Below are 27,883 nucleotides of genomic sequence, written 5' to 3'. Positions count from 1 at the left end.
AGAGAATGTAAAGTTGATTTTTTTTGTTTGTTTGTTTGTTTTTAAACATTGTTGTTTGGATGTCTAGTGCTAGGAACCACACAACTAAGTTGATTCAGCTGTTACTCCAAACATGACTGAAGATTACTTATTTGCAAGGAGAGCTCCAAGCAGGCACTCCAAGCAGGAAGTTGAGTTCATGAAATCTTAATATATTTGTAACTAAAACCAGGAATTGTGTATACATCTGTGGATTGTTCAGCTGTCCTAATGAATGTCTTCTGTTCTGTTGTTCAGGTGACTGAGTATGTTTTTCCTCCCATTGTGATACTTTGCTCTTAAAGCCTGAAGGGCCTTGCGAAGCCCCAGAAACAGCAACTTCCATACTAGCAAGCTCTGTGTTAGTTCAACAAAGTTTTGGGGGTCTGAAGGGGGTATAGTCTTTATATGAATTGATTGTTACTACAGAATTGGGCAAGGACAGGGAAGCAAGGGGACTGGAACACTTGGTACTGGAGAAAGGAAAGAAAAGAGGAAAGGTGCTAACATGTATTCAGGTCAGACAGGGAAGGTAAGTAAAGCAAAGCATGCTACTACATTTCCTGAAAACCTGGTATAATTATGCACAGTAGAGTGAGAAGATCCACTTTGCAACAACTGTGGATGACCTTGCCAGCAGTGTTCAATTTTCTATCTTGTGTGAGAGCAACTGTTTTCCTCCAAGGACAGAGGTGTGTTCTTTGATCACTCAGTCTTCATATTTTCTGCCCTAAAACATTACAAAAAATACTTTCTGCTAGAAAAATGTTTTGTTGCTTGTTTTTTTCCAGTAAACTAGTGAGAAGTCATATAGTATCTTTCTGCTTTTAAAAACATGGTTTCTTAATCCATTGCCCTAGTATAGTTCATATGGATGGGTATGTGTGCAATAATATAGGAGAAAAGCAGTGTCTTTTTCACAGATGTATTTAGAAAGAGATAATTTTCTCAAACAGTTCTCCAAACTTACTCATTTTCTCTATTACTTCACTCTGTTATTATTCTTTATATCAATAGTTATGTGATCCAAACAACATTCTTCTGCACAAAACTCAAGAATGGCAGCCTTAAAGTGTGTTTTGTATTTGTCCCTAGTAGAACTGGGAATTTTTTGGTTTACTTCACTCTTTAGTTTAGCAAATGCTGTAACTCCAAAATGCTTTTGTTAGGTGGGGAATGTTATATCTGCTTTCTGGTTTTGATTAAGCCAAACCATAACATATGCTTAAATTCAGAGTTGTGTCACACAAAAGTTGTTTTAAGAGAGAATTTTTCTTATTCCAGAAAATGACTAAGTGACATTCCAGGACTCCCATATAACTACTTCTTCTTCTCACCTTATTTTCCTGCAGCACTTATCCTAAGTTTATTTATAACAAACTCTACTAATCTTTTCTGTACGGATGATGATGTAACTTTTCCAGGGTCTTCTCAACAGGAGGCAGTGCTTCACTTTTTTAGCTGAAGTGGCTGGTTTGGTTATTCATACTGCTTTCACAATTGGGAGTAATGGTGGTGCACAGTAGCACCTTTTCAAGATACAAGGAGTGCCACTGAGGGGAAAAAAAGTACAGGATTTCTCAAAGAATTCAGGAAACCTCACATCTGGAGACTTGGCAGGATCTGGACAAAAATGAGTCATTTGAGCAAATCCTGTTCTGTAAAGTGATTAGCTTCAGCTGTCTCATACGTGAACTATTAAAATACACAGACCCTTACACACTGCTGCTGAATAGCTTAGTATGGAGTACCAAAAGAAGCCAAACGCTGTTTCCTAGAAACTCGATCTAACTTTCAGAGTTAGAGCAGGGTGTTACACTAAGCAATTTCCACTGGCCCCTTCTATCCCAAAGTATTTCATGATTCTATCTTTTTCATTTTGCAGAGCCAATGCTATTTATCTGAGGCCACTGGGAGGTCAGTACATTGTCAATAGTAATAACAGACTTATGTTACTGTCTACTGGTCAGACAGAGTGGTGCGTATACTCAACCTGACTTACTCTAGAATTTAAATAATGGCTGTTTTCAAAGAACTCACTAAAACTTGTACAAAAAATGTTAGCTGGAGGTCCCATCCAGTTTAGCTGGTAGTATATTTGAATGAAACCTTTTGCCTCCATCTTGGAATCATACTGGGATCACATGTGTTCAAAGTAATTTGGGATAGGAATTTTCACTGGTTGTCCTCAGCTAAAACTGAAGCATCTTAGTGTGTATAATATTTTTCATTAAAATGTATTTTTATATTGTTCATAACCTGAAGATCTCTTTCTGAAGACTGTTGGAATACAATTCTGTATTGTGTGGTTTCCATCTGATTTATGAGCACAGTGGTGACCATTAATTCAGATGTAATTTCTGCTTCTATTCGTATTTTGATGTCACCTGATCTACATTCCCAGTGTTTAGCCAGTGTCTGGGTGACCTGTTTCTGTCTTCGTCTCCTCTGATTGTGTTGTGGAAATAATTTTTTCCACTCAGGCTTGTCATGCAGGAATATAACTTCACTGTTTGAACCATTGGGTGGTAATTAGTTGAACCATAGAAGTAGGGGTAAAATAAGAATTATCTTCTCTTCTGTCATGGTAAGAAATTCTTACTGTTTATAATCTCTTCTCTAAATAGCAGCCAGCTTGTTTCCCACTTCTGTAACTGTCTTGGTGGCATTTTCATACCCAAACCATGCACCCTGTTAGTCAGATGGTGTTTTAATAAAAGATAGTCTGCCTTCCCCTCTCTGCTGCCCCTCCTATCTCATACCGTGGCTAGAGAATAGCACCTTCAGCAGCCTTTTCCAAGCTGTTTCATTTGTTTACAGAGTGCACCAGAGTGCTACTGGGAATGCAGGGTGAAATGTCAAGTTGTGTGTAAATCTTCCAGTAATCTGTTATGTCCAGGAAGAACTGGGGGAAAGGGACAGATCTGTGGGAATATTGGAGGATTATCCAAGTTAGAGTTTTGCTACTTGGATTTGGAGATCTCCCTAGAGAATGGGTGAATCTGGAGTCCAAAAGAAGACACCAGAAAGGAAAATCCCTGCCATTATAAATGCACACACCAAAGCAAATAAGCCCAGGATTGGGTAGTACATGGAGGATTTCTGGTGTATCACACTGCTTAGGCTAAAACTCTGTAAGAGTTTGGGTGAAGTGTACAGGCATGTACAGTGTGTATATAGTGAGAATACTGCAGAGGACCCCCTCCCTCGGCATGGGGAGCCCTGTCCTCAGTTAAGGCAGCTTGCTGGCCCTACATAAAACAGGGTGTTAATTCTTATTCCTTTGACCCCAGATGGTCTCTAGCCCTCACTACTAACACTAGCAGAAGGTATTAGTTTAGCCAAATCATGAAAACAGTTTTGTTCTTTAATTTTGTGGGTTTGCTCCTTCTTTGGAATTCTTAAATGTTTCTCTAAACAAATAATCTTATTTGTAAAAAAGCCAGTTCTTGCTGACTTTTTAAAAAAATTACATAGGTAGACTGATTTATGTTCTTTATTAGAGTAATAACCCATCTTGTTATGGGGTTAGGTCAATTCATAAAATGATAAACCTGAGAGAGAAAGGGTCTTGACTCTTTCCCACGATAAGCATTTATTAATGTTTAAAGTTCTTGTTTACATTTGTGCAGAGCCATTATTTGGTAGCAAAAAAGCAGCATGGAGGAGTTACCATGCCATCGTATCTTTTACTTGTTCTTGTGTAAAGCAGTATTAGATCCTTGACGTTCAGCGTCAGCAGAGTTCTTCATGTGCACACCTTTTTGTTTGCATGCATCTGTCATCCCTGCTGAGGGATGTGATACTGTGATTTTTTTTTTTTTAAATCTATTATTTAATAATACAAGTATTTTTGAGGAGGTCTGTCTTACAGGACTGGTTTGTATGCTTATAACCTTCTGACACCACAGTGAGATTTCAAATGAAGATATATCAATGTGCATTACAAACGTGTGATTGCTTGTATCATTATGAAATAGATGAAAAATTAATTCACTGCAGTAGTTTTTATCTGAACTGATCAAAACATCTTCCAGTGATTTTTCTAACAATATGTGATTGGAATAACAACTTCACATGTTGTAGAGTTCCATGCTGCAGCTGAGAGGCATGTAAATACAAGCTGCTCATTTGCAAGAAGCTTCCAGATTTGCAATATGATTGCTATGGAAACCACACAATGAAAACCATATAACCATCTGTGTGGTTTGGTAGATTTTGCTGCATAGCTGAGCTGTTTTTGTTTACTGTTATTAAAGTGCTGAATAGAATATATTAACCCACAAACTGGGATTATCCAAGGTATAAACTAGTATTGTGCAATGGCAATGGGTCAGAGACTAGAATACAGTAGAATACCAATTAATAATGGCATTAAATTAGAGTCTAATGCAAAAAGATGGTTAAGTAATGTGTTAGGAGAGGACACTGCTAAGTTTATGTATATTTATCATGGAGATTCCATATTCCATTGAAGGAATGCACTGTTCAGTCCAAACTCTTATCCAATTTATACTCAAGTAGTCTGATTTTTTTCTCCCCTCCCCCTTTAAGAAAAAGAAATCGGAAGGAAAAAATCAGTGGATTAATGTAAAAAGCTCAGCTAGTGTAGAACTTGTTCAGTTTTTAAACTGTGTGGATGGTAGAATCATCTATGATTGGATGATTACTTTTCTGTTTTTTCTTCAGACTGCAAATTAAATAAGTAAATTATTTTCAACAGCTTTCATGGACTAACTGAAAAAACCTTCAACAGATATGGTTAGTTCCTTGTTACACTGTCACCACAAGAATTTTGTAGGTTGTTTGCCATTAGAGTCTCTTGAGTACCAGCAGAGTATGGAACATAATCTGTATGTTAAGGGTTATTTGCATCTACAACTCTGGAAGAGTTCACTGGTTTGATTAGTGTTGATTAGTCTCATTTTAACATAGTGAGAAGGTCAAGAAGAATATTTTCTCACTGCAGTGGCAGTGATGGTGTGAAGAAGGGAAACAGAGGAAACGTACCAGATTGGTCTGCATGACTCCTCTTACACAGTATCTTAATAATACAGAAGGACTTCTACTGTATTTTTCTTTTAATTTTTAATCTTTTGACTCTATTCCATGTTGCAACACAAACTTTAGTATGTCACATTTGGCTACAGGCCTAATTCCTGGGGTAATTGAGGCTTCTGTGTTTAAAGGACGTCTCCTGCATTTAGCTATTGCTTCGGGACATAAGACAAGAAAACACTAGTAAGTGCCACAGGTTCTTTTTTTACCACCCTAAGACAGGCCTATTACATCTGCTCCACTGGGAGCATGATTGCATTAGCAAGTAGTGTGGGCCATTTGCAACAGATTCATGAAGCACAAGTTTGTGCTGAGGACCTGATGTTCTCACTGTGCATGTTTCAGAAGAGGTTTCCTATGGAGCCCCTTTAGTCCGGTTCCATGGACTGAATACCTGTTAGCAGCTAGACCATGATCATTTCGGTTCTCGACTACCTATTCCAGTTTAATTACACCTGAAAGTTTGTCTTCTATGTGACAATTGTAGTGTAAAGCAAAGTGGGATAAGTGGGGACGGTTGGGATCTAAACCAGTATGCTAATAGCCTTTGTTTGAATTTGGGACCTTTTCAGTATTTAAAGAGCCTTGGTTGAGATATTTTTTCATCTTCAGATATGGATCTGGTGAACTCCTGTTCCTAGGAAATGTTTTTCAGGAAGCAGAATGCATATGTTCTAAATTTTTCCATGAAACCACAATGCAAGCTACAACTACCTTATGAAAAATTCTTTTCAAACCTCCTCTGCTGTTTTGCTTCAGTTGAAATCCCTCTACTAAAGTCAGTCCTCAGTTTAAGATAGTCTGATGACCATGACAGTGATAAAGTCAACAGTACATTTGACACGTCAACTGATGTAGGTCCAAACATTCAATAACATGCAATATCAACATTTATTTAGTCAATATATAATACTCTGTGTGTTGGATGAAACTGGGTTGCTCTGGAAAAAGGAAGCAATCCTAGAAAATGTGACCAATAATGGGATAATGCTACCTGTGAGTGGTGTAATAGTGGTAGGAAAGCCACAGAATGACAGTGCCTCCTAGTGCTCCGGACAGCACATGGGGATGTATTTTTGCCATTTATGCTGCAATTATAAATGTTTAAAATAAACAAATGAGTGTACTTGGAAACGTTCAACAAGCGTTATGCCAAGTGGGAGAATACAGAGTGTTTGTGTTGTATTGCAGCTTCAGATTTTCTCTGTTCTATTGTTGGTTGGTTCTTTTTTTTTTTTTTTTTTGGCTTAAATAATAGTTTATATTCATCTTGACCAGATGTTTAGCTAGTCAGGAATCAGAGACCAAAAACTCTTGCTGGCTTAGTAGGGCAGAATTTCAAAGCTCTTTGTAGAGTGAATCTCATGATGTAATTATAATATTTGTAGGACTGCATATATAGGTTAGCAGCAATTATGCATACTCATTTTAACAGGTCTACTCTTGTGCTTTAAACATCTGCTTTAATGTTTGCAGGAACAGTCTTGTGAATAGATTAAGTTTTTACAAGGCTAAAAATCCTTTGAGCTGTTGATATAAAATTTAGTCTTTGTCAAAGTAGGTAGGCAATTACATAAAAGTTGTACAATAAGGAACATTTTAAAAGCTGTAAGTTCTGTGTCTATTGTCTGTCATTAATAAAATATCAAAATTAGTTGCTGAAATGTGTGTCTTAAAAAGAAGCATGAATATCTGTATAAGATGTGATGAGTAGCAAAGACAAATAGTTTAAAATGTATTAAAAGTCCAATTCTTGTTTGAGAAGTGGGTTTATCAATATCCTATTTCCCCATTCTGTACAGCAGCTTTGTCAGTTTTGATACACTATAAAGGCCAAGGTAAATCTGTTTCTACTTCCCTATGAACCTGAAGAAAGAACACAGCTAAAATACTTCATAATTTGTTCCCTTTTTTGCCTCATCAACAGAATTGTTGACTGTGAAATGTGAGGAGCAGATCTTGTGTCCCTGTACTGAGTGGAGTGTGGCTTTACTTAAGTGAGGGTGTGGGCATGAGAGAGTTCCCCATCTGTGCTGGACAGGGAGCACGGAACACATCTTTCTAAACTGCCTGTGGGGATTTCAGTGTTCCAAGCCTGTTAGCCAGAAAACATGCTTCAGAGCTGATTGCTGCCAGGCTTTTTCTCTTTTCTTGTCTCCTAAACTTGCATGAGGTTATTTGATAGAGTCTGGCTTGCTTAAAACCATGGTCACAGTAGGCAGGAGTGCTGAATGCATGGCATCTGTAGCAGTAGTGTTCCCATCATGCAGGTGTCCAGCTAGTGTGTCTGTATGACAGTGTTGAAGGTAAGATGTCCTCTGCCTTCTCTGCATACTTCTCTTAAGAACTTCTGAATACTTGCATGGGCTGGGGATACTTTTTCAATCCTCATTTTCCCTTTTTTTTTATCCTGGCAAGAAACGTATGTAACAGAGTAGGGCCCTCATTCTAATTGTCTCAGAATGACTGAGAAACAGCAGAACTACAGCTCTGTATTATTGCATTCAGAGCAGAGTGAAAAGGGAAACAGATGTTTGCAATTGAGATTTTGAAAGAAAGCTCTTGGATGTTTGGATGGGTGGGGGAAAACACAGAAATAACAACGTTCCAACTTCTGTACGAATGCAAAATAGTAAACAGGGCTTATGATCTGGAAATGTAGTGTGGCTTTCAGACTGATGTGGGCTGTAATTCCTGTCAGCTGAGGTGCCCCTTCAGAGTTTCATTTGCAGTTATGTATTTTGCAGAAGAACGTGTTCCTTCCAAGGCTGAAGTGCCAAGAAAACTGAGCCAGGAGAAAGTTACCACTGTTTCAGGTAATTAAAATCTTTCCTCTTTATTTTGTGTATGCACTTTCTTTATACATTTATTTTCTTGTCTCTTCCTTTTGCTGTTTTAAAATAATGTTTTTATAGCTCTGTAAAGCTGTCTTTTTCACCTGGTTATTTGATGGCAGCAGAACTGCTTAGTACCACTTAGGATGCATGAAAACCACTTGAGAAGGATTTATAAAGTAAGCCAATTTATACAAGGTATTCCTTCCTGAATTACTTTGTAATGACTCAATTAGCTTTCATTTCTGCACAAAGGAGATTTAGTTGCATAAATTAGCTTATCATCATTGAGGAAGTGTCACTGCTAAAGGACAGTTTATAGATACAACATGCAGTTGCTGTCAAACCTATAAGAATGTAATATAGACATCTGTGTATACTTTGTGCTTGAGCAGAACAGACTTCTGCCATTCAGAGACTAACAGGGGACAACAAGTTGCCCAAGGGACTGGCAATGTAGACGTCTCTGAAAAGGTCAACTTGACACAGGCTCTGACAATCGACCCAAAGCTCTGTCTTCTTTGATAAAAATCAGATAAACTTAAGACCACTAATTGATCTGCAGCCTGTTTAAATGTTGGCCATGCATATCTTCATTGCATATGATTACCACAGAAAGCAAATGAATTGGGTAAGAAATGCCAGAGTCCAGTGACAGCAGCATAAAAATTGGAAAAGGACACAAATGCCCAGAAAGGCTGTGAAGGATATTCTCTCAGCTTTAGCTTGGCAAACTGCCCTTGTGCTAATTATCTCTGGGACTGGAAAAATAACTGTAAACACCATATAAAGTCACATGGCCAGACAACTTTTCTTGACAGAAGGGTATTTCCAGTTATGCTTAAAAACAAGATATATATGTGCTTCAAGGGCACAGACCTTTAGATAAACTATCAGTGATTTGACACAGCAAGTAGAGAAGACTTGCTTCTTATCAGACCTTACACCTTTTTGAGATCTGCTGCATTGTCACTGTGACCTGCACTGACATGCAATCTGACTCTCCTTCCCCCATTGTACATAATACACATAATTCTTTCAGGGCTGTCAAGGAAAGGGTGGGCAAGAAGAGTTCCTTGAGGAAGTGGCTCTGCAGTGCTCTTCCTGTTGCAACATGTGAAGAGGAAACCGAGGCCTGATTTCCTGACCCATACAGGAAAGCAGGAACAGGTTGCTGTGAGGAGTTTAGGTTGCTTTTCTTGGAAAGGAAACAAGAGCCAAATCATCAGATGCTGTTAGCATTGTGCTCTGCTAAAAACATGTGTAAGACAACATGACTCATTACAGCCATAATATTTAGTACTCATTTAGACATCACTGTAATTAGAAGAGTGTGTTGTCATAATGAAGCATGAGGTCAGTCCAATTATAAAGTTGGCAAAAGCATTTTTTTTCACTAATGTATCTTGTTTAAGTTCTAAATGGTCTTACTTTTAAGAAATCAAAACCTTTGCACCTTCATTTTTGAAGAGTTTCAACTGTGGTGAGAACAGCCTTACCAGTCTTACTAGTATTTGTGTAATGTCCTTGAAAATACCATAACAGTTCTCCCCAGATATCAAATTAATTTCAAGCAGTAATTTTCTCATCTGATCTTAGTTAACTATTATTTTTAGGGCTGAGTTGGCATGAGTATTCCTGACAAGCATCACATCATAAATATCTAATCTGACTCAAGAATATTTCATGATTTTCCACACAAACAGCACATACATTCTTAAATTTCATTTATGGCCTAGCTTTACTAAACCTGAATTTCACAGAAAATATTCTGCATATTGTCTGTGAGCTTAGCCTGGTAAGTGCAAAAACCCTTTCCTTTTCCCCCACTCTTTTCTTGCCCTAGCTTATTGCTACTTCAATTAATGTACAGACTTGAGTTATTTTTATTCTTTCAGTCTTGATGCTGACTGTTGCTGCTGGATAGCCTTACATTAATTGCTAGTGACCCAATTATTTAAAAATACCAAAGCATCGAAGAGTTTCAGTTACATAATGTGGCTTGCTGGGTCTTTTTTGCTACTGCTGTCTACCCGTTATAATTTCCACAATCACTGTTTCAGTAAGTGTCATGTTCTGTGCTATCTCACTGTAAATACCTTGATTTTAGAGTAACTAAGGAATAATAGAAAGGAAGTGAGAAAGATTATACTGAACAGATTGTGCGACATTAGATGTTGAGTCTAAATAAATACAGCACAATTATTTTGCCTTTATTTCATAATTTTTCTGGCATGTGGGAAAGAGAGCAAGTAAATGAGTAACAGGCAGTCTTTGCAGTTTAGGACATCATCAGAAAAAAACCAACTGTGTCCTTTAACAGGGTATGTCTCATCTGGGCATTGAGACTTAACATTGAGAGTCTAAATCACTTGTGTAAACCAGAGTCATTCTGGTAGTGTAAATTTTGAACTTCACCTGTCTCTCCATTTTTAAGCCTTCAGTATGGTAAATATTGAGCACATCATCACCAAAAGGGGATACAGTAATTTTCCAGAAGTTCACCTCTTTCAAATATTAAGTAGCCCAGACTAGTAATCTTCAAATCTGATGCTATAAACTTTTGAAGAATCTGATCAGAATGGCAAGCTGTTAAACATAATGGACAGTAGACCATAGTGGTAACAGGAAAACATACATGCTTGTTTCTTCACTCCACAAGCAATGAATGAGTAAGCAGATAATACAACTACTAGCTCTAAGTCACTACTATAGTAGGGTTTGCTAATTTAGATGCCATCAACATTACAATGGAAGATCAGTGGAAATCAGACACAGTCACATTTATTCTAATGATCTAGGTAGTGCATTTCCATACGTGGGCTGTAATTCCTGTTTTTATTTTGATCAGTTTAGTTTTCTGCCAGGTTTGTGCTCAGGAATGACAACTGCCAGAATTGGCACAAGGGAGGGGTCAGGAATGGAATGGCCTGCAGTTAGATTGGCTGAGGCTGCAATGGGACAGCACACTTCTGAAGTATCTACTTTTGATCTGTTTTTCCAGGTTTTGTTTTTTCTGTTTATTGAGGCTGTTAGAATATTCTTATAAGTTTGGTGTTGGTTTTTTTTTTTTTACCTTGAGTAATCCATGGGCATTCTCAAATTTTAAACAGTCTATATCATTTGAAGTGCATGCTTGAGTGATATACTTGTCAGATTTTTTTAAAATGAACTGTTCACCTTTCTTTCTTCAAGCACTTATTGTCAGGTGCCAGTATTTTTTAGTGAAATAAGCAGTCTGAACCTACCGTCAGGAAGGCTGGCAGCTGTTGCTGTTTGATCTGTCAAGTAAACTCTATAAAGTGTTTTCATCAGTATATTGGACAAAATACTATTACTGTTACTGGAAAAACAAGAGATAGCAGAAGAAAACCATGAAGAATTCTTTGTGGAAGAGTTTGGAAACTGTTGGATAGTTGTTAATCCAGATAGCTGTCATGGAATGAAAGAAGTATTTCCTGGAAAAACAAGCTATCCAAAACCCTGCTCAGCCATTTCTTGTGATTGGTAATATTAAAAGCAGTGGGTAGGTAAAAGGAGACTGCTTTCTACCCTCTGCTACATATTTTAATTTTTTTTTATCATGTCTTATTCGTATTTGTGGCCTAAGAGACCATGCCTTTGAAACATGACAGACTTTAGTTTAGCAATTATGTCATTATAGTATTTTTAAGGCGCAAAACATTTCACAGTGTATAAGAATAGAGTGTAATTGTGACAGAGTAATACCAGAAAATCAATACCTTTTGAATCTGAACTCTAATGGGCGCATAAGTTCTTGATGCTAAATCCACTAGCTATTTTCAGGTATTACATGTGTTTAAGAAGCTCCACATAATTTTATTACCATATAAAGCCCGAATTCCATTACCCAGGTCCCCTGGTTTTGTTCAGATCCTCAGAGTAAATCAAATGAAATCTGGCAGGGTCCTCTCTAACTGAAAGAGTGGCTGAAGTAAGAAAGAATGGGCTTGTGTTTTACAGAGCTTTTTTTTGCTCTACCTCTGTGTTTGTGAAGCACTATGAATCATTTTATGAAGGAGTTTGCCCTTTAGATGGATGGATTCTGAAGTTAAATTTACAATTGGCTCTTATGCTTGAATAGGTGCACTTGCAGAATTTGGAGAAACTTGTGCTGCTGGGTATGTGAGGGGTTTTCAAATTTGAAATGAACACTTGTTGGAAGACCAGCATGGTTATTTACAAACTTACACTTTCCCTGTTTTTCATTTCTGTACTCCTGACATACCGGTATACAGTTTTCTGAGAACTGTGGCTTTCTGATTTAAACAACTCTGTCTTACGTCGAATTCACATATGAGGGCACAGAGCCATGGTTAGTCTTTGGGCAACATCTTCACAGTAGCAGTAAGCTTATTTTAACATGCATCTTTTTCAGTGTTGGCCATGATATTAGTTGAGTTGATTTCTCACTTTAAGGCTTAATTAAATGCTCATAGTGAACATCTAGGGAGAGACGTGTCTCACCTGTGGTGGGATCTTCTCTGTTGCTGACATTCCCATGTAACTCCATTAGTGTTAACAAGAGTTACTTCAGGCACATAAAGAACAGACCTCAAAGTGGTAAAGATCAGTGTGAAAAGTAAATTTCAGTGGAATTCTGAAAAAGTAAAAGTCCTGATTAATGCGTTTTAAACCAAATCAGTAAGACTGCTGAAAGATCTGAAAGGTAGGCTATACGGAAATAGCTCTTTTAGTCGTTTCTCATGTGGGCTTATGTTATCTTTTACGAGATAGAGCTGGGAACTGTGATCAGTGCTGTAATAAAAGACTGAGGAGAGATTCTGATTTAATATTTATCAAAAATTAATTTGGTGCTAAGCTATGTTACTGTTTATAATTGCCTAATACTGAATTGGTGAATAATGAACCGGCAAATGGGAAGGGCCAAAATTTGGAGGTGCAACATTTCAAACTGTTTCCACCTTCCTCTTGAAATGATTCTGTTTATGCATTTTACAATAACCGTATTTCTTCTTTCTGAATGATCGGGAGTTTTTATGTGTGTATATATTGCTGCTTTTGATGTGATAGAAGAATTTGTGCACTGGTACTCAGAACGCCCCCTGGTGCTGTGTAGCACGTGGTAGCTACTAATCGCCAGTTCATGGAAAATTAAATGGTTGCTAACTTGCATAGTAGCTTTAAATTCAAGGTTGTGAATATTTAGCCTTGTGACCGTATTGCCATCAAAACAAGATAGCACAGAACACAGACTGAAATGGATAAATAGAAAACAAGCTCTTCATGCTCATATAGAGATTATTAAAATTAAGATCTAAGTATTTGTCAAAATAGGGAAAACCACAAGTTGAATACTGCTGTTTTTTTTATAGCGTGACACTTTCTATCGCTTGATACTTGACATTTTAACAGGATTTTTTCAGTAATAAAATGAACCAATCATGATTAAATCGTAAACTATAAATAATAGTGTAGAGTGCTAACGACATGCAAATGTAACTGGTATATGTTGGAATAACCAGCAAGCCTGCTGTTCAAGGATCATATAACAAAACTAAGATGACAGCCTTGATCCAGCCAGTTCAGTGATATTTATGTTATCAGAATTAGAAGATAGCTTTCCAGTGATGTAAATTATTAGTACATATACATTCTGTCTGGTTAGTGTATACATAATGTAACTGGTCATCTTAGCGGTATTGCTTACATTCTTTTTGCATTAACTCATCAGACTCCATTCTCATGGAATTAAAAACAGGAAATAGTTTGCAGTGTAACAGAAGCACCCAGTGTATTTAACCATGTGTAAGCGCTGTGTTTCAATAGATGTACTCTGTATTGTAAGTGTATGACAAAGCATTTATTACTGTGTTATTGCCGTATTACAGAGCAAAGAGTGCTAAATAATCAATCAGTTAATGGTCTGTATGGCAGCTTGAACACAGCACATCCATTGTGCTTATGCTGTTAGAAGGATGAGTTTATGACTGTAGTGTAGTTGCATGTTTAGCCAGAGCTTAATGTCCTAAACTGGAGCTGACACAAATATTTTTAAAATGCAGCTTCAGCAACAGTTTCCAAGTTCTCCAGTATTTCAGAAGGAACAAACAAGGATTATCTCAAAGGTTCTCAGAGAAGTTATTTAGTTTTGTTGGAACAGGAGAGGGAGGGGGAGTGTATCACAAAATACTTCCTTTGGCTTCCTTTCACAGTTTATTATTAATTATATTCTAGCAATTTTATCAGTTTCAAGTTGGGATAGAAATATGGCTTGCTGGAAACATATTAGTAGAGGAAAACTAGCTGCTTTAAGTTGCAGCTGGAAAATGCTTTGAAAACCTGTAGCTACACGTCTTTAAGTGATACAACTTGCCAGTGAAGGGCTTGCATATTAAACTCGTTTTCCACTTGCTTCTGTGAGATGAAGGAGCTGTTTCTGGAGCTAGCAGTAAGAAATGTGCACTAATAAAATGCTTTGTAGTGTGTGGACATTTAAAGAGTAACTTTAGTCAATCTGTATCTTTTTGTAATTAGATGCATTTTTTTTTGCAGATAGCAAAAATACCGATTATGCCAATTTCTATCAAGGTTTGTGGGACTGCACAGGAGATGTACCTGATGAGTTGACATTTAAACGTGGTGACATTATCTACATTCTCAGCAAGGTATGGGATGCTTCTGGGGTTACACAGTTGTTGAGAGCCATGGCGGAAAGGTATATTCCCACAGTTCTGTGGGGGGAAATTGGCATTCCCTTTCAGATCCATTGTTTGCAATCAGATATTCACTGCAATTAATTATTTTGTCAAATGAACTATAATCATATTTAAAACATAGCTGTGTAACAGGAATTAACTGAAAAGCATGTTTATTTACTTGTTAAATCTTGGCTACCATTTGTTAACTGATTTAACGGGAGACAATGTGCTTTCTGCTTGTGAAAGTTAACCTTGTAGAATTCTAAATTATCTTGTATATTGTTTTTTTTGTTTCCTGTTTTATATTCCTGACTGTGCTGATTCTGACTGTTTGGGCATCTTGCTACAGAAGATGGTTTGTTTTTTTGAACTATGCTTTCATCTTTGTATGTACACTGTAGTTGTTCTGACAGCTCAGATTCCAAATTTGTTTGCCCTGACAGATTTGGGCAATTTTTAATTTACTGCTTTCCTGTTTGCAAAGCAAATGAGAATTATAATTCCTCTTCTCTAAAGTGATGATAAGCAGTATAAGCGTGAAATTTTATTTTACTTTAATGTTGGTTAATTGTCTTATTTTTCCTTAACCCCTCCAACAAAAACAAAGCCTCTCCTAAAATACATATCTCATAGTCCATTGAACTCTACTTCTGAACAATTCATCAAATGAAATTTCTCTTTTCCTCACCTATTAGAAAACAGCTGAGCTTTTCAAGTTCTCATTAAAAAAAACTCACCTTTAAAAATATATGTAGAATATATATCTCAGATATAATTGCTGTTCAGTATAATTAATGCCAAAGATATTGTAGGTCATTGAAATATACAAGTAGGTGCATGAAAGTGAAAGGCATCTGCTTGTCTTAAACTCTTCAGTTTTGTTACAGTTGCTTTAAATCTTCAATGATACCTTTAGCTACAATGTTTCCGGATAATAAATGTAACAGCTTCTGTTTAAATAAATTTAAGATTTATGGATAGAAAGATAGTCCTATATAAAAATATGGAAGATATATTACTGCTGGTAATGTGACTGTGCATGTCTTTTGAGGTATTTCATTGTCACTTAAACTAATAACTGAATTGCATTACTAAAGGCTGGATAACACTCTTGGATAGGGCAGACTTTCAAGCAGTTATACAGCACTGAAGAATGGTACTAATTTAAAATAACCATCTCTTCCCCCTCTCCCTCCCTGAAAAAAAGCTCATGAACAAACAGATTCCACTGTACGTTAGGCCTCTTTGTGGGTTGTGCTTAATATTATGGGTACTATAAAATCTTAATCTTCAGCTTGTAGGTGAAAAAATAATTTGCTACTCCTTGCCCAAAAGAGTGAGAAATTTAATTTAAAAAATGGAGCAGAATAGAAAAACAGTAGCTTAAGATGTCCTCTGTATATCAACTGTTTTGCGGTCATGCTGTGATTAATCCGTAATCGGTCCTTGAAAGAGGCTTACTGCTGCTTCAGATATATAGAGCCTCTCTCTTTGGGAATGATTTCTACTCCAAAATACAGCCCAGAAAATTCAGCCCTGTTTCGCTTAAAGATTGTTACAGCTTTTTCAGAAAAATGAGTGTTGGCCACTACTGTCAGCTCTGAATTTAGGGTCCCTGGAGGGGAAAGTGCTAAAGAATTATCCATCTTAACCCTTCACTTGATTCAGTTTCAAGGTCTGATTATTTACGAGCTCTTTGTCTGGTAAGTGAAAATATAACCAAAGGAAAAGTGAACCTAACCATCCTGAAGTGGGTCAAGACTTTTCTTCAAAAAATATTTCCTAATCCACTACATTAATACTCGGATTTTGTGGCCGTCGGCAGGAATCCTTGGCAATTTTTTTATTTTTTCACACCATCTAGTGGTTAAAAAAGAGAGATGCAGGTACTGACAGGAGGCAATGTGTATGGATCCAAAATGGTGTCATAAATTTAGCTTCAGCTTGAACCTAGCTATGGCTTTATTGCCTTTCTATCATATGTCAGCCAGGTATGAACATTACTCTTGAAAATCACATTTTGCTGATAAGGAAGTAAGTACGGGTATAGCGGTATTATAGTAGGTAGGGTGAAGCATTAACAAAATATTGAACATATTTGTGCAACATATAATAGTTCTTTGTTTTACAATGAAATGTAAATGGTATAGCTTGCTCTGACGAACGTGGTAGGATAGATATTTGTCTCTCCCAGCAATAGTTATACCAAAGCAATATGTTTCTACCTCCTTTTCACATACCTTTATAGAAATTAGGAGAAAAGTGACTATTTTGTTTCTAAGAAATTATATCATTAGTACAAGAGAAGTAATTATGAACCAGTTTAGCAAATTTGAGCGTTGCTATAATTTAAGTAAAGCAAGAGGAGCAGTATGTTATACGTAAGTTTCTAGGTGAACGCCTTTTAGAAGAATGAGCAAGGTTTCAGTCTGGCAGTGTTTACTTCTTAAAATAGCTAAGCATTATGCAAAGACAAGTTCCCCATAATTTGCTTTAAACTGAGCATCAAAATTCAGTGTTAGTGCAACGAGCATGATTTGCATGCTTGTACTCTGGTAAGACAAATACCTATGCACGACTACTGTAATTACTGTAGAAAAGTGTGTTTTCCCTGTTTCAAAGGTGCATTCAAAAACTATTTTAGCTATTATCTAAATATTTATGTCCACTGTGGCTTTTGTGTGGCAGCAGTACTACAGGCTATTACAAAAAAAATCCCCAATTTTTTTTCTAGGTTTTTCTACCTTTGAGAATTCCTTCAAAAGTTGAGTTTTTAATTTGAGCAGAATTAACAGAACTGTTGCAATAGTACGTGTTAACTTTTCTTAATTTTAAAAAATGGTTAACTTTTTAGATAAATTCATCAATGTATGTGTACAGATAAACTCATACTATTATAATTTATAATATTCTTCAATATTCAAGTGGCTTTTTAAACTTATATTATGAATCATGCGAACTTTCAGAAAACTATATGCCTCTTCCTGTTTTGCAGTAGAAAACATTTTATAGCTTTACTGATAGAGAGACTCATTAATAAGATTTCCTAGTTAATATTGACTTCTTAGTTAATATTGACTATTAGAAATGCAATACTTGGGCGTCCTGTTTTCTAAAAGGATGATTGCTCTTAACTCCTGCTCATTTATGGGCTTGCCTTTGCTTTCAAGCCCATATGATAAATGGGGAAACAAACTGTGACATAACAATCCTTTTTATAAATCTTCCATAGCTCTACCCAAGAAATCAATTTCTAGAAACAAAGACAACTGTGAGTGGAGGTAGCCTATTACTTCTTTTTTTTTTAAAGTTTGGTATGTACAGTTTATGCAAGTGCAGCACTAACAGTGTTTGTTTTTTTGCTTTAGGTGCATGTTTTGTGTTGGGAAATTCCTTAGTTTCATCAGCCAAATGCAAGTAGTAATGGAAAATTTCTTAGATGTTAGGAGGCTTCTACTTACTCGATTTACTGGCATTTCTTAACTTTTAAACTAATTTCATTCCCATCTCATTTATATTTGCATTAAAGCAACAAATAATACTTCAAAATCTGAAATTATATCTCAAACTGGAATTCTCCTTCCCTGTTATTATTTCTATACATGCCAGTGCAATATAATGCTGCTTACTCTGGTATTTATGATTAATGGAAATCTCATCTATGACTTAACCCTTTGTTCTAGAATTTTCCATGAGTGTGTTAACTTGATATTTAGATACCCTTTATTCAGTGATTGTACATTTCCAGTGGCAGATTTTTATTCTTTCAATATAAGAAATTGCATTGAAATTGTATTGAAACTGTTAAAATGCTCACATCCCAACTTGTATGTTTTACTTAGTGAAAAGACAAGCAAATAAATCTCCATAGCTCAGTTTACTGCTCATGAAATAAAGTACAGTTTAACAGTGCGACTGTTTCATAATCCATGTGAGCATTTTGTACTTTATTTGGATAATCTTAATAAAATGTATTCATTCAGTATTTTTCAAAAAGATGTGAACGGCATACTAAATTTCTGAGTGTTTTCTTTTTTTCTGTCAGTCTATTTTCTCATACTGAGATCTGTATTTAACAGTAATTTTTCTTTTCATGACTGTACTGCCCATGTCTACCTTAGCAAATAAAGAATAGCAATATGACCATATTTGCAGAGTGAAACACAGTGTTGAGGCCCCAGTGTCCACACTGTGTATTTTCAAAGGGGTTTGATGTCCAAAGAGGTTTAGCCTGGTGTTGTAGAATGAGAACACATTAGTGGTTGGAGCATGTTCAAGTGCGTCTTCCATTTTGGTTTAATCTGAAAGTAATGTAGCGTGTGTTCTCTGAGACTGATGGCTCTGCGAAGAGAGCCAGGGTGGGGAAAGTGGGAGCACTGGGAGATTCACTGTGGTGGGATGCTTCTGATCGAAACTAAAATTCCATACTAAGTTGTACAGTTCCTTCTCCTGGCTTGTTTAGGTATATTCCTTCCAGAAGAAAATAAAAAAGATGCATTTCTAAACAGCAAAGGCCTTTAAATGGAAGGTTAGTTAAGACAGACTAATGCAAAGTGACTCTAGTGCTGTTGGTTTGCATACTGATAATATGTAAGCATTTACTTAACTGATTAGAAAAAGTTTTGGCATTGTGTCATCTAATGGAAAATAAAATGGCCCTTCTATCATTCCAGGGTGTTTTCAGGAGCCAGTTTTGGTTCAGAATTCAGTCTGCTTACCCTGATTTATATTGGAACTCTTTAATTGGTGTCTTATTTTGTCTCATGTCATTGCAGGGAATAAAACCTAGTAACGCAACCATACAATAAATCTGAGGCTTATATTCTTAAAGATGACCATTTTATTGCTGTCTTAAAACAACTCTACTACCTGTGAAGAAGTCTCATTCAGTTATCTAAAACATTTGTCATTTTCTGCTTTTTAGAGAAAATGCTGTTCTGTGCCAAGAATGCTCCCTGGTTGATAGTGTATCATTCAGCAATTACACCAAAGCAAGTTCTGAAACTTTTTAGCTGGTGTGAATCTCCTGGATGGATTAGAGTTGTCTTAAAATATTATCTTGCCAAAAGTGCCCCCCAGGATATTCTTTGAAAAAAATTTCTCTCTGCTTCCCGTACATCTTTAGCTTGATAGAAGAGGCTACTTATTCAAACTCCAAATGAGGCTATAGATATATTTTGCTTTTCAGTTTTAAAGTTTGCAGATCTCCAGCCCATGAGTTAATATTAGTTATAGTGCCACTGGAAGAGGGCAGGAGCAAAATCTTGATTTCACGCACTTCAGCTGTGTTTTTTTTTAAATACAACTCCATTGTTTTCTTCAAGGCATTGAAACACAATGATGATTTTCAGCAACTCTTTCTAAAAAAATAATAACTAAAAAAACCCCACCCCACAAACACCAAAAACATACCATATGTATTAAACAATAGGGACTAATTGCACAAGGACCAGATGTTCTCAACTTTTGCTAAAGTCAGTAGAAATTAATAGGGTGCAAAGCATCTGAAGATGCTCATTTACACAGAGGATCTGTTCTAAAGGTAGAGACTGTTTTGGAAATCCTCTTGAGTATAAAAATTTTCACTTCTTGCCTATCAAAATTCTTTATCTAATACAAAACCCTTGGATTTGAAAGATGTCTGTAAAAAATCAGGTAGTGTATTTCCACCTACTGTGTTTTCCCCAAGTGCAAAAACTTATGATCAGTGTCTCATGGAGTCATATGTACATACACATCAGTGCAGTGAAATTGGTGGGATGAGGACAGGGAAACACGTCCGCTCACAGTGTGTTCAGATGAGAGCATTTAAGGAGCCTGTAAACCCTGATGGCATTTTTTCCCCTGCTGTCATAGCATGCTGTACAGAGAATGTTTTGCCAGCATGTTAAATGTTAAGTCATAACCTGTTCCTAGCTGCCCCGTGAAATTACTTCACTTTGGTTAATAAATTTCTGCTGGGGGAAAAAAAAAAAAACAACACTCTTACAGAGAGCGAAAACACAGAAGTAGCTTAGAAAGCATTTGGTCATTTGTTAAGGTTGTTGGTTTGTATTATTTGGCATAATATATTCCACTGCCTGGTGCTTGTCTTCCAGGGGTTGTGGTGGCCCCTTCCTCCCCCCCGCCCGGGCCTAACATTGCCTGGTATGGCAAATGTGCTCCCAGTCACATGGCAGAGCCGTGGCCGCACACTTGTGCATTCTCCTCATTGCAGGGCAGCTGGATCTGGCCCTGCCCCCCTCTCCTATCCCTCTATTTGCCTTGGAGCAATTCATTTTGCAGTTATTGAATTTCTTTGGAGAGTTATTTTCATACAGCGAGCATCACAGCACCTCTGGATCTTGATAGCATTTCTACATAAGGAGAAAGAAGCTTTGTGTTAGTAATTACCTAACATTGTCAGGAGCTGACTGCAGGCCTCTTTCTAGTGATAACAGAATAACCACATAATGTAGCTTTATAGCACATGATTAATAGAAAATAATTACACATCCTACAAAGGGATGCAATATTTCTTATAAATTGACTACAATGGTTTCCTGTAGATTAAAGGACTCTTTATTATTTTATCAGTCCTTCTGAAGTATAGTCGGTTGCCTATGTTAGCAGTGATGTTAAGAGCTGAATGCAGTGAGGGATACCAGATGGTAAACCCAGTGGTACCTGAGATCTAAAGCTGATGCTTGCAAAAGCATTGTGCTTCCCAGCTCTTAAAAATTCATGTAAAACTCCTAACTCTATCAATATCTTTCTACATATTAAGCATTATTTCCCACAACTGTGGGCTTTAGCCTTTTATACTACACATCTTAAGCAGCAGTAGTAGACATATGGACCTCACAACAGCAGTGTATTAATTAAACTATGTTACTATGAAGGAGTTTAGAATTGATAATGTTGATAGGAAAAATACATCATTTTGGATTTTATGTGTGACTTCAGGAGAGGACAGGGGACTGCTTATCTGCCTGACTAGTAAGGACTCTTTTGGGGTACTGAGGACAGAAAGGAGTGGTTAGAAGTTTAAAGAGAAATGTCTGTACTTTAATCAGTTTAAAAGGGACTGCTATCTAATTATTCTAAAACCTGAGATTAAAGTTTTATATTCTTGGTAGCCAGGTATCTGCATTATATTTTTGTTCAGACTTCTGTAGACTGCAGATAGTTTAATTGGGATTCATGTTGCTCTTGAGACCCATGCGAAGAATAGTAATGTAAAGTAAAAGCTTCTGTGTTGCGATATTGTCTGTGTGGTATAATGGTTGCAGTGAATCCTTAAATTAGTTTACTAGTCTGTTACATCAACATTCATTTCATCTTTTCACTTAGCTTCATGCCAGAGCAGTAAGTGGTGTATTAGTAAGTAGCAAAACCCAGAAAGTTTTCAAAACAGCAGCATGCTTTTAATTTTAATTTGAGGTATCTGAATTGTTTCTTTAAAAACAATTGTTTCTAAGTTCATGTAGTGTTGCTAAGTGGAACATTTTCAATGGATAATGTAGTCCACAGGCTTTTTCTATGCCATTTGTCATATGCAATTTAATGACCGCTTAACTAAGCCACTTCCCTCATTTCATGTATTGTTTGTTTTTTTGGCTGATGTCTAGCAAAACTTGCTTAATCACTCTTGTCAGTCACTTCACGAGTTCCATGTAACAGTTTAAAATCTTTTGTTGCTTTCTCTTGGAGAGATTTATTGCTGAGATTCCAGTAGTATACGTGAGTACTGCTCCTTTCAGCAATTTCCCTCTTCAGTCTAGAAATCCAGTGTATTGTGTGATAAACCACAGATTTTTAAACAGGCTGATCTGGAACATTATAAACCTCAGTGTTAGGGTATTATTTAACTGGTAGGAATTTGGGGTGTAATATGTACCCCCATGGGAAAGGTTATGAGCAGTTCTTAACTTCTGTGAAGAGCAGTTGCACTGAAGATTAGGTTCAGATACCTCTAGACTTTCAGACCAGACTCATCCCTGAATTATTTTTGCAGCTTTTTTATTTCTGCATTCACATCATAAATGAAGCTTCTCCTGCTGCTCTTTATGTGGATTTTCTTTAAATCACACTTACTGCAGTATTTTATGGATTCTAGGATAGAATCTTTTAAATCACCAATTCACTGTGAAGGAAGAAAATGTTTAATTTAAGATTGGTGTTCAGCCTTCCTCAATAAGAAAATAAGAAAGTGTGTGTGTGTGCCTTCATGCAAGTGTGTTTAAACACATGCAAGTGTGTTTAAAAAAAAAACTCAAAAGCCTGGGCCCACATGAAAGTGGGCCATCAACAGGGCTTCATCGTAGTTAAGCACAGGGAGAGCTGAGTACACTAAGCACCTCATAGGACCCTAGAGAACTCTGGACCAGACCAAATATGCCAGCAGCAAATCATTATAGCTCAGGATCTAATGAAACTCCATTAACCCTTAAGCTCCACTTGACTATTTATAACCAAAAAACTTTATCTACAGTCAAAATAATAGCTTGATCTCAGTAGGACCATTAATTCAAAATCCTACAGCCTTTTGCTTTTCTCATCAGAAGAGCAGCATAGCAGGAAGCAGATGTTGCTTATCAGAGATATCTGTGTATTTTGTATTTTCCATGTTTGTTCCAAAGTAATTTCTATCTTACTAATCATTCAATTTTGAATGGGGTCTCTGTTTTAATAATGCTTCATTTGTAACTCAATATATGTGTGTGTGCAATTTCAGCTGTTACAATTTATTGAACCGCTGTTAGGATTGATCTTAAAATATTTACCTCATAGGAAAAAAATTAAATTTGGATCCCACAATACTCTTACTTGGTATTGCTTTTGGAAGATATTATTTCTTTAAACTATTATAATTCATTTTGTTTCATATTTATCTCACTAAGCCTAAACAAATTTCAAACAAAAGTACATTAGTCATCTGTCAGACATATGAAATCTGCTGTAGAATTTTCTGCAAGCCTAAAGCAATAGTAGACTTTGTCCATAGAAAGAGATTATGATTAGATATATAGCATTCCCTTCCCTTCACCTGAGCCAAGTAGTTTTTAAAACAAGTTGATTGTAAGTTTCTTCTAGTTTAGCCTTGTGATACTGAAAGAATCCCAGTTGATTCTTCTATGTCAACATTATGCTATTAGATTTTAGTTCCAAAGATAAGGTTTTTATATTTGTGATGAATAGAGGATGGAGAGGGCTGCTATTTTTAGTAGGTGTTACAGAGAAGCGTGGCCATAATTAAGAAATTTTCCTGAGTATGCCTGGCCTTTTTAAAATATAACTTTGCCTAACTCTGCATGTGAATGCCTCTAACAAAAAGATATAATGTTTTAATTTTCTGTTGAAATCATTATAACTGTATGTAAGAAAAAGCATCCATAAGGAGTTGCATACAAAACTCTATTGCATTTATATCAGACTAAAGGTTAATATTGCATATTGTTTTCAATTAGGAGTACAATAGATTTGGCTGGTGGGTAGGAGAAATGAAGGGAACCATTGGCTTGGTGCCTAAAGCCTACATAATGGAGATGTATGATATTTGAGAGGCCTGGGTAAGTACATTTTAATCCAATCTTCTGTAATGGCTTATATGTTCCCTTGTTCTCTGTTTCATAAGTATTTCTTTCCTGGAACCTTTGTAGGAGTCCTGTTAACATAAAGATTATGGCAAAATACATTGAAGCTTCAATTAAAGCACTTTTTCTGGGATCTGTATGAAATATTAAACCACAGTGTACAAAAGATGATGTATTTTATAACTACATGCCTTTTCCAGATTTTTTTTTTTAAACGGTGTGCTTTCTAGTTAGTTTTGTTACTTTAGTAATAGGTATGTATCTATCTGTGCATGAACTGTGGAAGGGGATAGATATTTGGACTGGGTTTGATATGCATGTTTGAGGTTTTTTGGTTAATGATGAACTTTCAACTTCCCTCTCCCTAATCAGGAGAAATCTGCACTTGAAATCAAGAGTGGTGTGCAGCTGCAGTTTACAGACCCAGCCTCTGAAAGAAGAAGATTCTGCCGTACACATTTTGTGGTTTCAGTGAATGTAGTCAGGTCGTTGCCTTGTGTATATTAAACATTAAAACTGTAATTGATCATAATTCTGCGGAAATGTTCTTCTTAGCCACTTCTTATAGAATTGTAATGCAAGGAAATGAAATAGATGATAATTAACATATGGGGCACAAGCAGCCAAATAGTGCCTGTTGCTCTTAAGCATATTAGCAGCACTTTGTATAGCTATAGGTTTGTGTTCTTTCAGGGAATTTGGCTATGTTTTCCTGTTCCTCAAATTTAGAAAAATTAAGCTGAACTTCGAAAGTAGAAAACTATTAATCAGTTCACACATGCATTAACCTTTTAATGCTCACTGTACATATTGTGCAGTTTCCTAGGAAAATCAAGGAAAATTTATGTGTAATATTGCAAGTCTTCAGGGTATTCTGCTTCCAAAAGTTTTTGTATTATGTTTTAGCCAATGATTTATTTTTCTCATATATTTAATATTGCATTGTTAATTAATATTTTGTTACTACTGATTATTGTGCTGATATAATAAATCAGCTGTGTGGTAATACTGCCCTGATACTATTGTGACTTGGAGATATTAATTATGTGAAAATTTGTAAAAAGATAATATATAAGCCCCACAATTTTTGCTAAGCGAGCATGAGCCTAAATGGCAGGTAAGGATGATCTTTGTCCGTGGTAGTGTGAAATATTTTGTCTGTACCTTACAGACACTTTCACAGAGTCAAATCTGGATACCTTGTTGATATGTGGAACTTCTGATACAAGTTGGGCAACAGGCATCTTCAGCTCTACAAGGATTAGTAACAGATGCCCAGAGTCTTGGTGTCAAATCCAGAACTTTGTGGCTAAAAGCATCAGTTGAAACATAAAGTACACTAAAATACTATCCCTTGTGGACAAGGGGTTGGGCAAGTCAGAGTTAATACTTTAAATCCTCTTGTTTTCGAGATGTGCTTTACCATTAGCATGCAAGATCAACTTTTTTGAATCCTCCCACACACTTGATTTGTGAGACCCTTAATCTGCCAAAGTGACAGGTCAAGGCAGTCTGTGAATTGCTGAGCCTGTGCAGGTCCCCTTGTAGTTGCTTGTGCTGTTTATGCTTCAGGCGGGCCCTGGAAGCACTGAGAGTGTAAAAGGTAATGTTAGTCTGAACTCGGAGTTAGATCCTTTTGGTAAACTAAGATGTTGGGCTTTATATAAGCTAATGTATGGTACTCGATGGTGCACTGTATTCTAACAGGAGTGAAACAGGGTACAGAGTTTTGTTGTAATTTTTTTAAAAAAGAGATAGTCATTGAAGTGGATTCTGTATGTTATCAGTGAAGCATTAAAATGATAGATTATAGTCTTCAGATCTTTTACTACTTTAATTTATCAAGCGTACTTGTGGATTGTGTACAGAATGTGAAGCGTTAATATCACGGCTAGAAAGCTCCCTCTCTCTTGTTAACATGGCAGCGTCATAAATCTGCCCACCGAAATGTCTTTTTATTAATTATGGAATTCCGAATTCTGCCACCACCCACTTTTGGGGGAATAAATTCCCCCCCCCCCCTTCCTTCTCGCTGAGATGAAGCGCGAAACTTGATTTAGGACGGGAGCAGTGCGGGGACGGCGCGGGGGAGCCGGGAGCGGCTGCGCGGTGGAGCCGGCGCTGCCGGGCCCGGACCGGGGGAAGGATGGGCGGGCTCAGGCGGCGCGCTGCCCTGCGCTGCCCTGCGCTGCCCTGCGCTGCCCTGCGCTGCCCTGCGCTGCCGCGGCGGTCGGCGGCTGCGCAGCCCTGCGTAACCCTGCGCTGCGCGCCCGCGGCGGTAGGTGGCAGCAAATTTTCATAGCACGGGAGCAGGCCGAGCCCGTCCCCTTCCCCCTCCCGTGCGCCCCCGCGCCGCTTCTGCCGTCTGTCCAGGAGAGGGAGTCCTTACCCAACCGATGAGGAGCGGCCTGCCGGGCGGCTGCTCTCCTGGGTGGTGGCAGCCAGAGAAATAAAAGTGCCTTTTGTCTGTAGTTCTCCTTTAGGGCTTCCCCCCCCCCCCCCTCCGCCCCTTAGTCCATATCGGGGGGAGTAAACAAACTGCCTTAAAATTCGAAACGTGAAAGGTGTCCTGGAACCCACTTGAAGTGTCTTGGAGTAAACCAGCCACGGACCCCGGGTGAATTGTTTACTATCAATCTGCGCCAATACCATAACCTTTTTTTGGCTAAGAACATCTCTGTTAATACAACGTAAACCAAACTCGGTGGTAGAAAATGCTAATTGCTTTATTTTCTTTGTTTACTTAGGTTGCACTTGCCTTTCTGTTAACAGTAAGACAGCTAATTTTTTAAAAGGCGATTGTAAGTCATATTTCGTACAGCGTTTTACTTGATTATTTGCTCTGTTCTGGGTTTGTACTATACTGCCATTAGATCTTACAATAATGTTCTACTCTGCAAATTTTTAAGGTTCAAATAAAGTTTAATTGTTTGCAAACTGTTATGATGCTAATAATTCAACAGCCTGCTGTGTTACTAATGAAATTACTTTGTTATGATTAATTTGGAAAATAGTGTGTTGATTGTAGTAATTAAGCACAACAAGGTGAAGTAAATGATTCTAATGCCATCTGGCCTCCAGACTGAATGAAGAAATGAAATGGGGCTGTCATTTGAATTTATTCAGAGAAGTAAGGGTAATACAAATGGTTTTTATAGCAGAGGCACCCGGATATAGTCATGCCACTCTCCATAATTTTTCCATGTACTTCTGTATACAGACATCTAGTTCACATTTTTTTCTAGCACCTAGTTAGGATATACCTCTTTGTGTATACTGCCACTAATTACATGTACTGATGGTAGCGTATGCACTGGTTCTTCCATCAGAGAGATCTATGGGTAAGATTTAGTGAAGCGATGTGCATCAGCTTACCTTTTGCTCCTCTGTTAATGGTAAAAACTTTTTTCTGACTGGAATTAAGCTGAATGTGAATGCTAATTAAGATTCCATTCTGTATTCAAAGCTAAATGCAAGGGCTTTCTTCTTTTTGGCCTTGCAGTCTGAGTATGACACAGCATTAGGAGGAGTGTAAAGAATAACCCTTTAGAAACCTGATCCAAAGATTGCTGAAACTGAGAAGTTACTGAATTTGGTTGCTTCTGGATCAGGCTCTCAGAACAGTAACTCAGAAACAAGCACTGCAATTTCAAAGTGCTTTTTGCTGAATACTCTTTGTCCTCTTCTTGAAAGAGATGCAATTATTTCTGTAAGC

The 27,883-nt window shown here is 37.1% G+C and overlaps 1 protein-coding gene across 5 annotated transcripts in view; it reads left to right on the top strand.

The window, feature by feature from the left end:
* The window catches only part of SKAP2 (src kinase associated phosphoprotein 2), a 137,694-nt gene that overhangs the window by 96,709 nt on the left and 13,102 nt on the right, over positions 1-27,883 (top strand). For 4 of the 5 annotated variants that reach the window (XM_074900446.1, XM_074900445.1, XM_074900448.1 and 1 more), the window contains 4 exons: positions 7,824-7,892; positions 14,448-14,560; positions 24,043-24,144; positions 24,541-25,980. In XM_074900446.1, the coding sequence (XP_074756547.1) occupies positions 7,824-7,892; positions 14,448-14,560; positions 24,043-24,135 (275 nt within the window). In that variant the 3' untranslated portion in view covers positions 24,136-24,144; positions 24,541-25,980. Of the gene's footprint in view, positions 1-7,823; positions 7,893-14,447; positions 14,561-24,042; positions 24,145-24,540; positions 25,981-27,883 lie in introns of those variants that run through there. The other variant, XM_074900447.1, reaches the window with a different exon arrangement.

The sequence above is a fragment of the Athene noctua genome, chromosome 2 (assembly GCF_965140245.1).
Source record: "Athene noctua chromosome 2, bAthNoc1.hap1.1, whole genome shotgun sequence".
Classification (NCBI taxonomy): Eukaryota; Metazoa; Chordata; class Aves; order Strigiformes; family Strigidae; genus Athene; species Athene noctua.
This window is presented reverse-complemented; position numbering and strand designations above follow the sequence as displayed.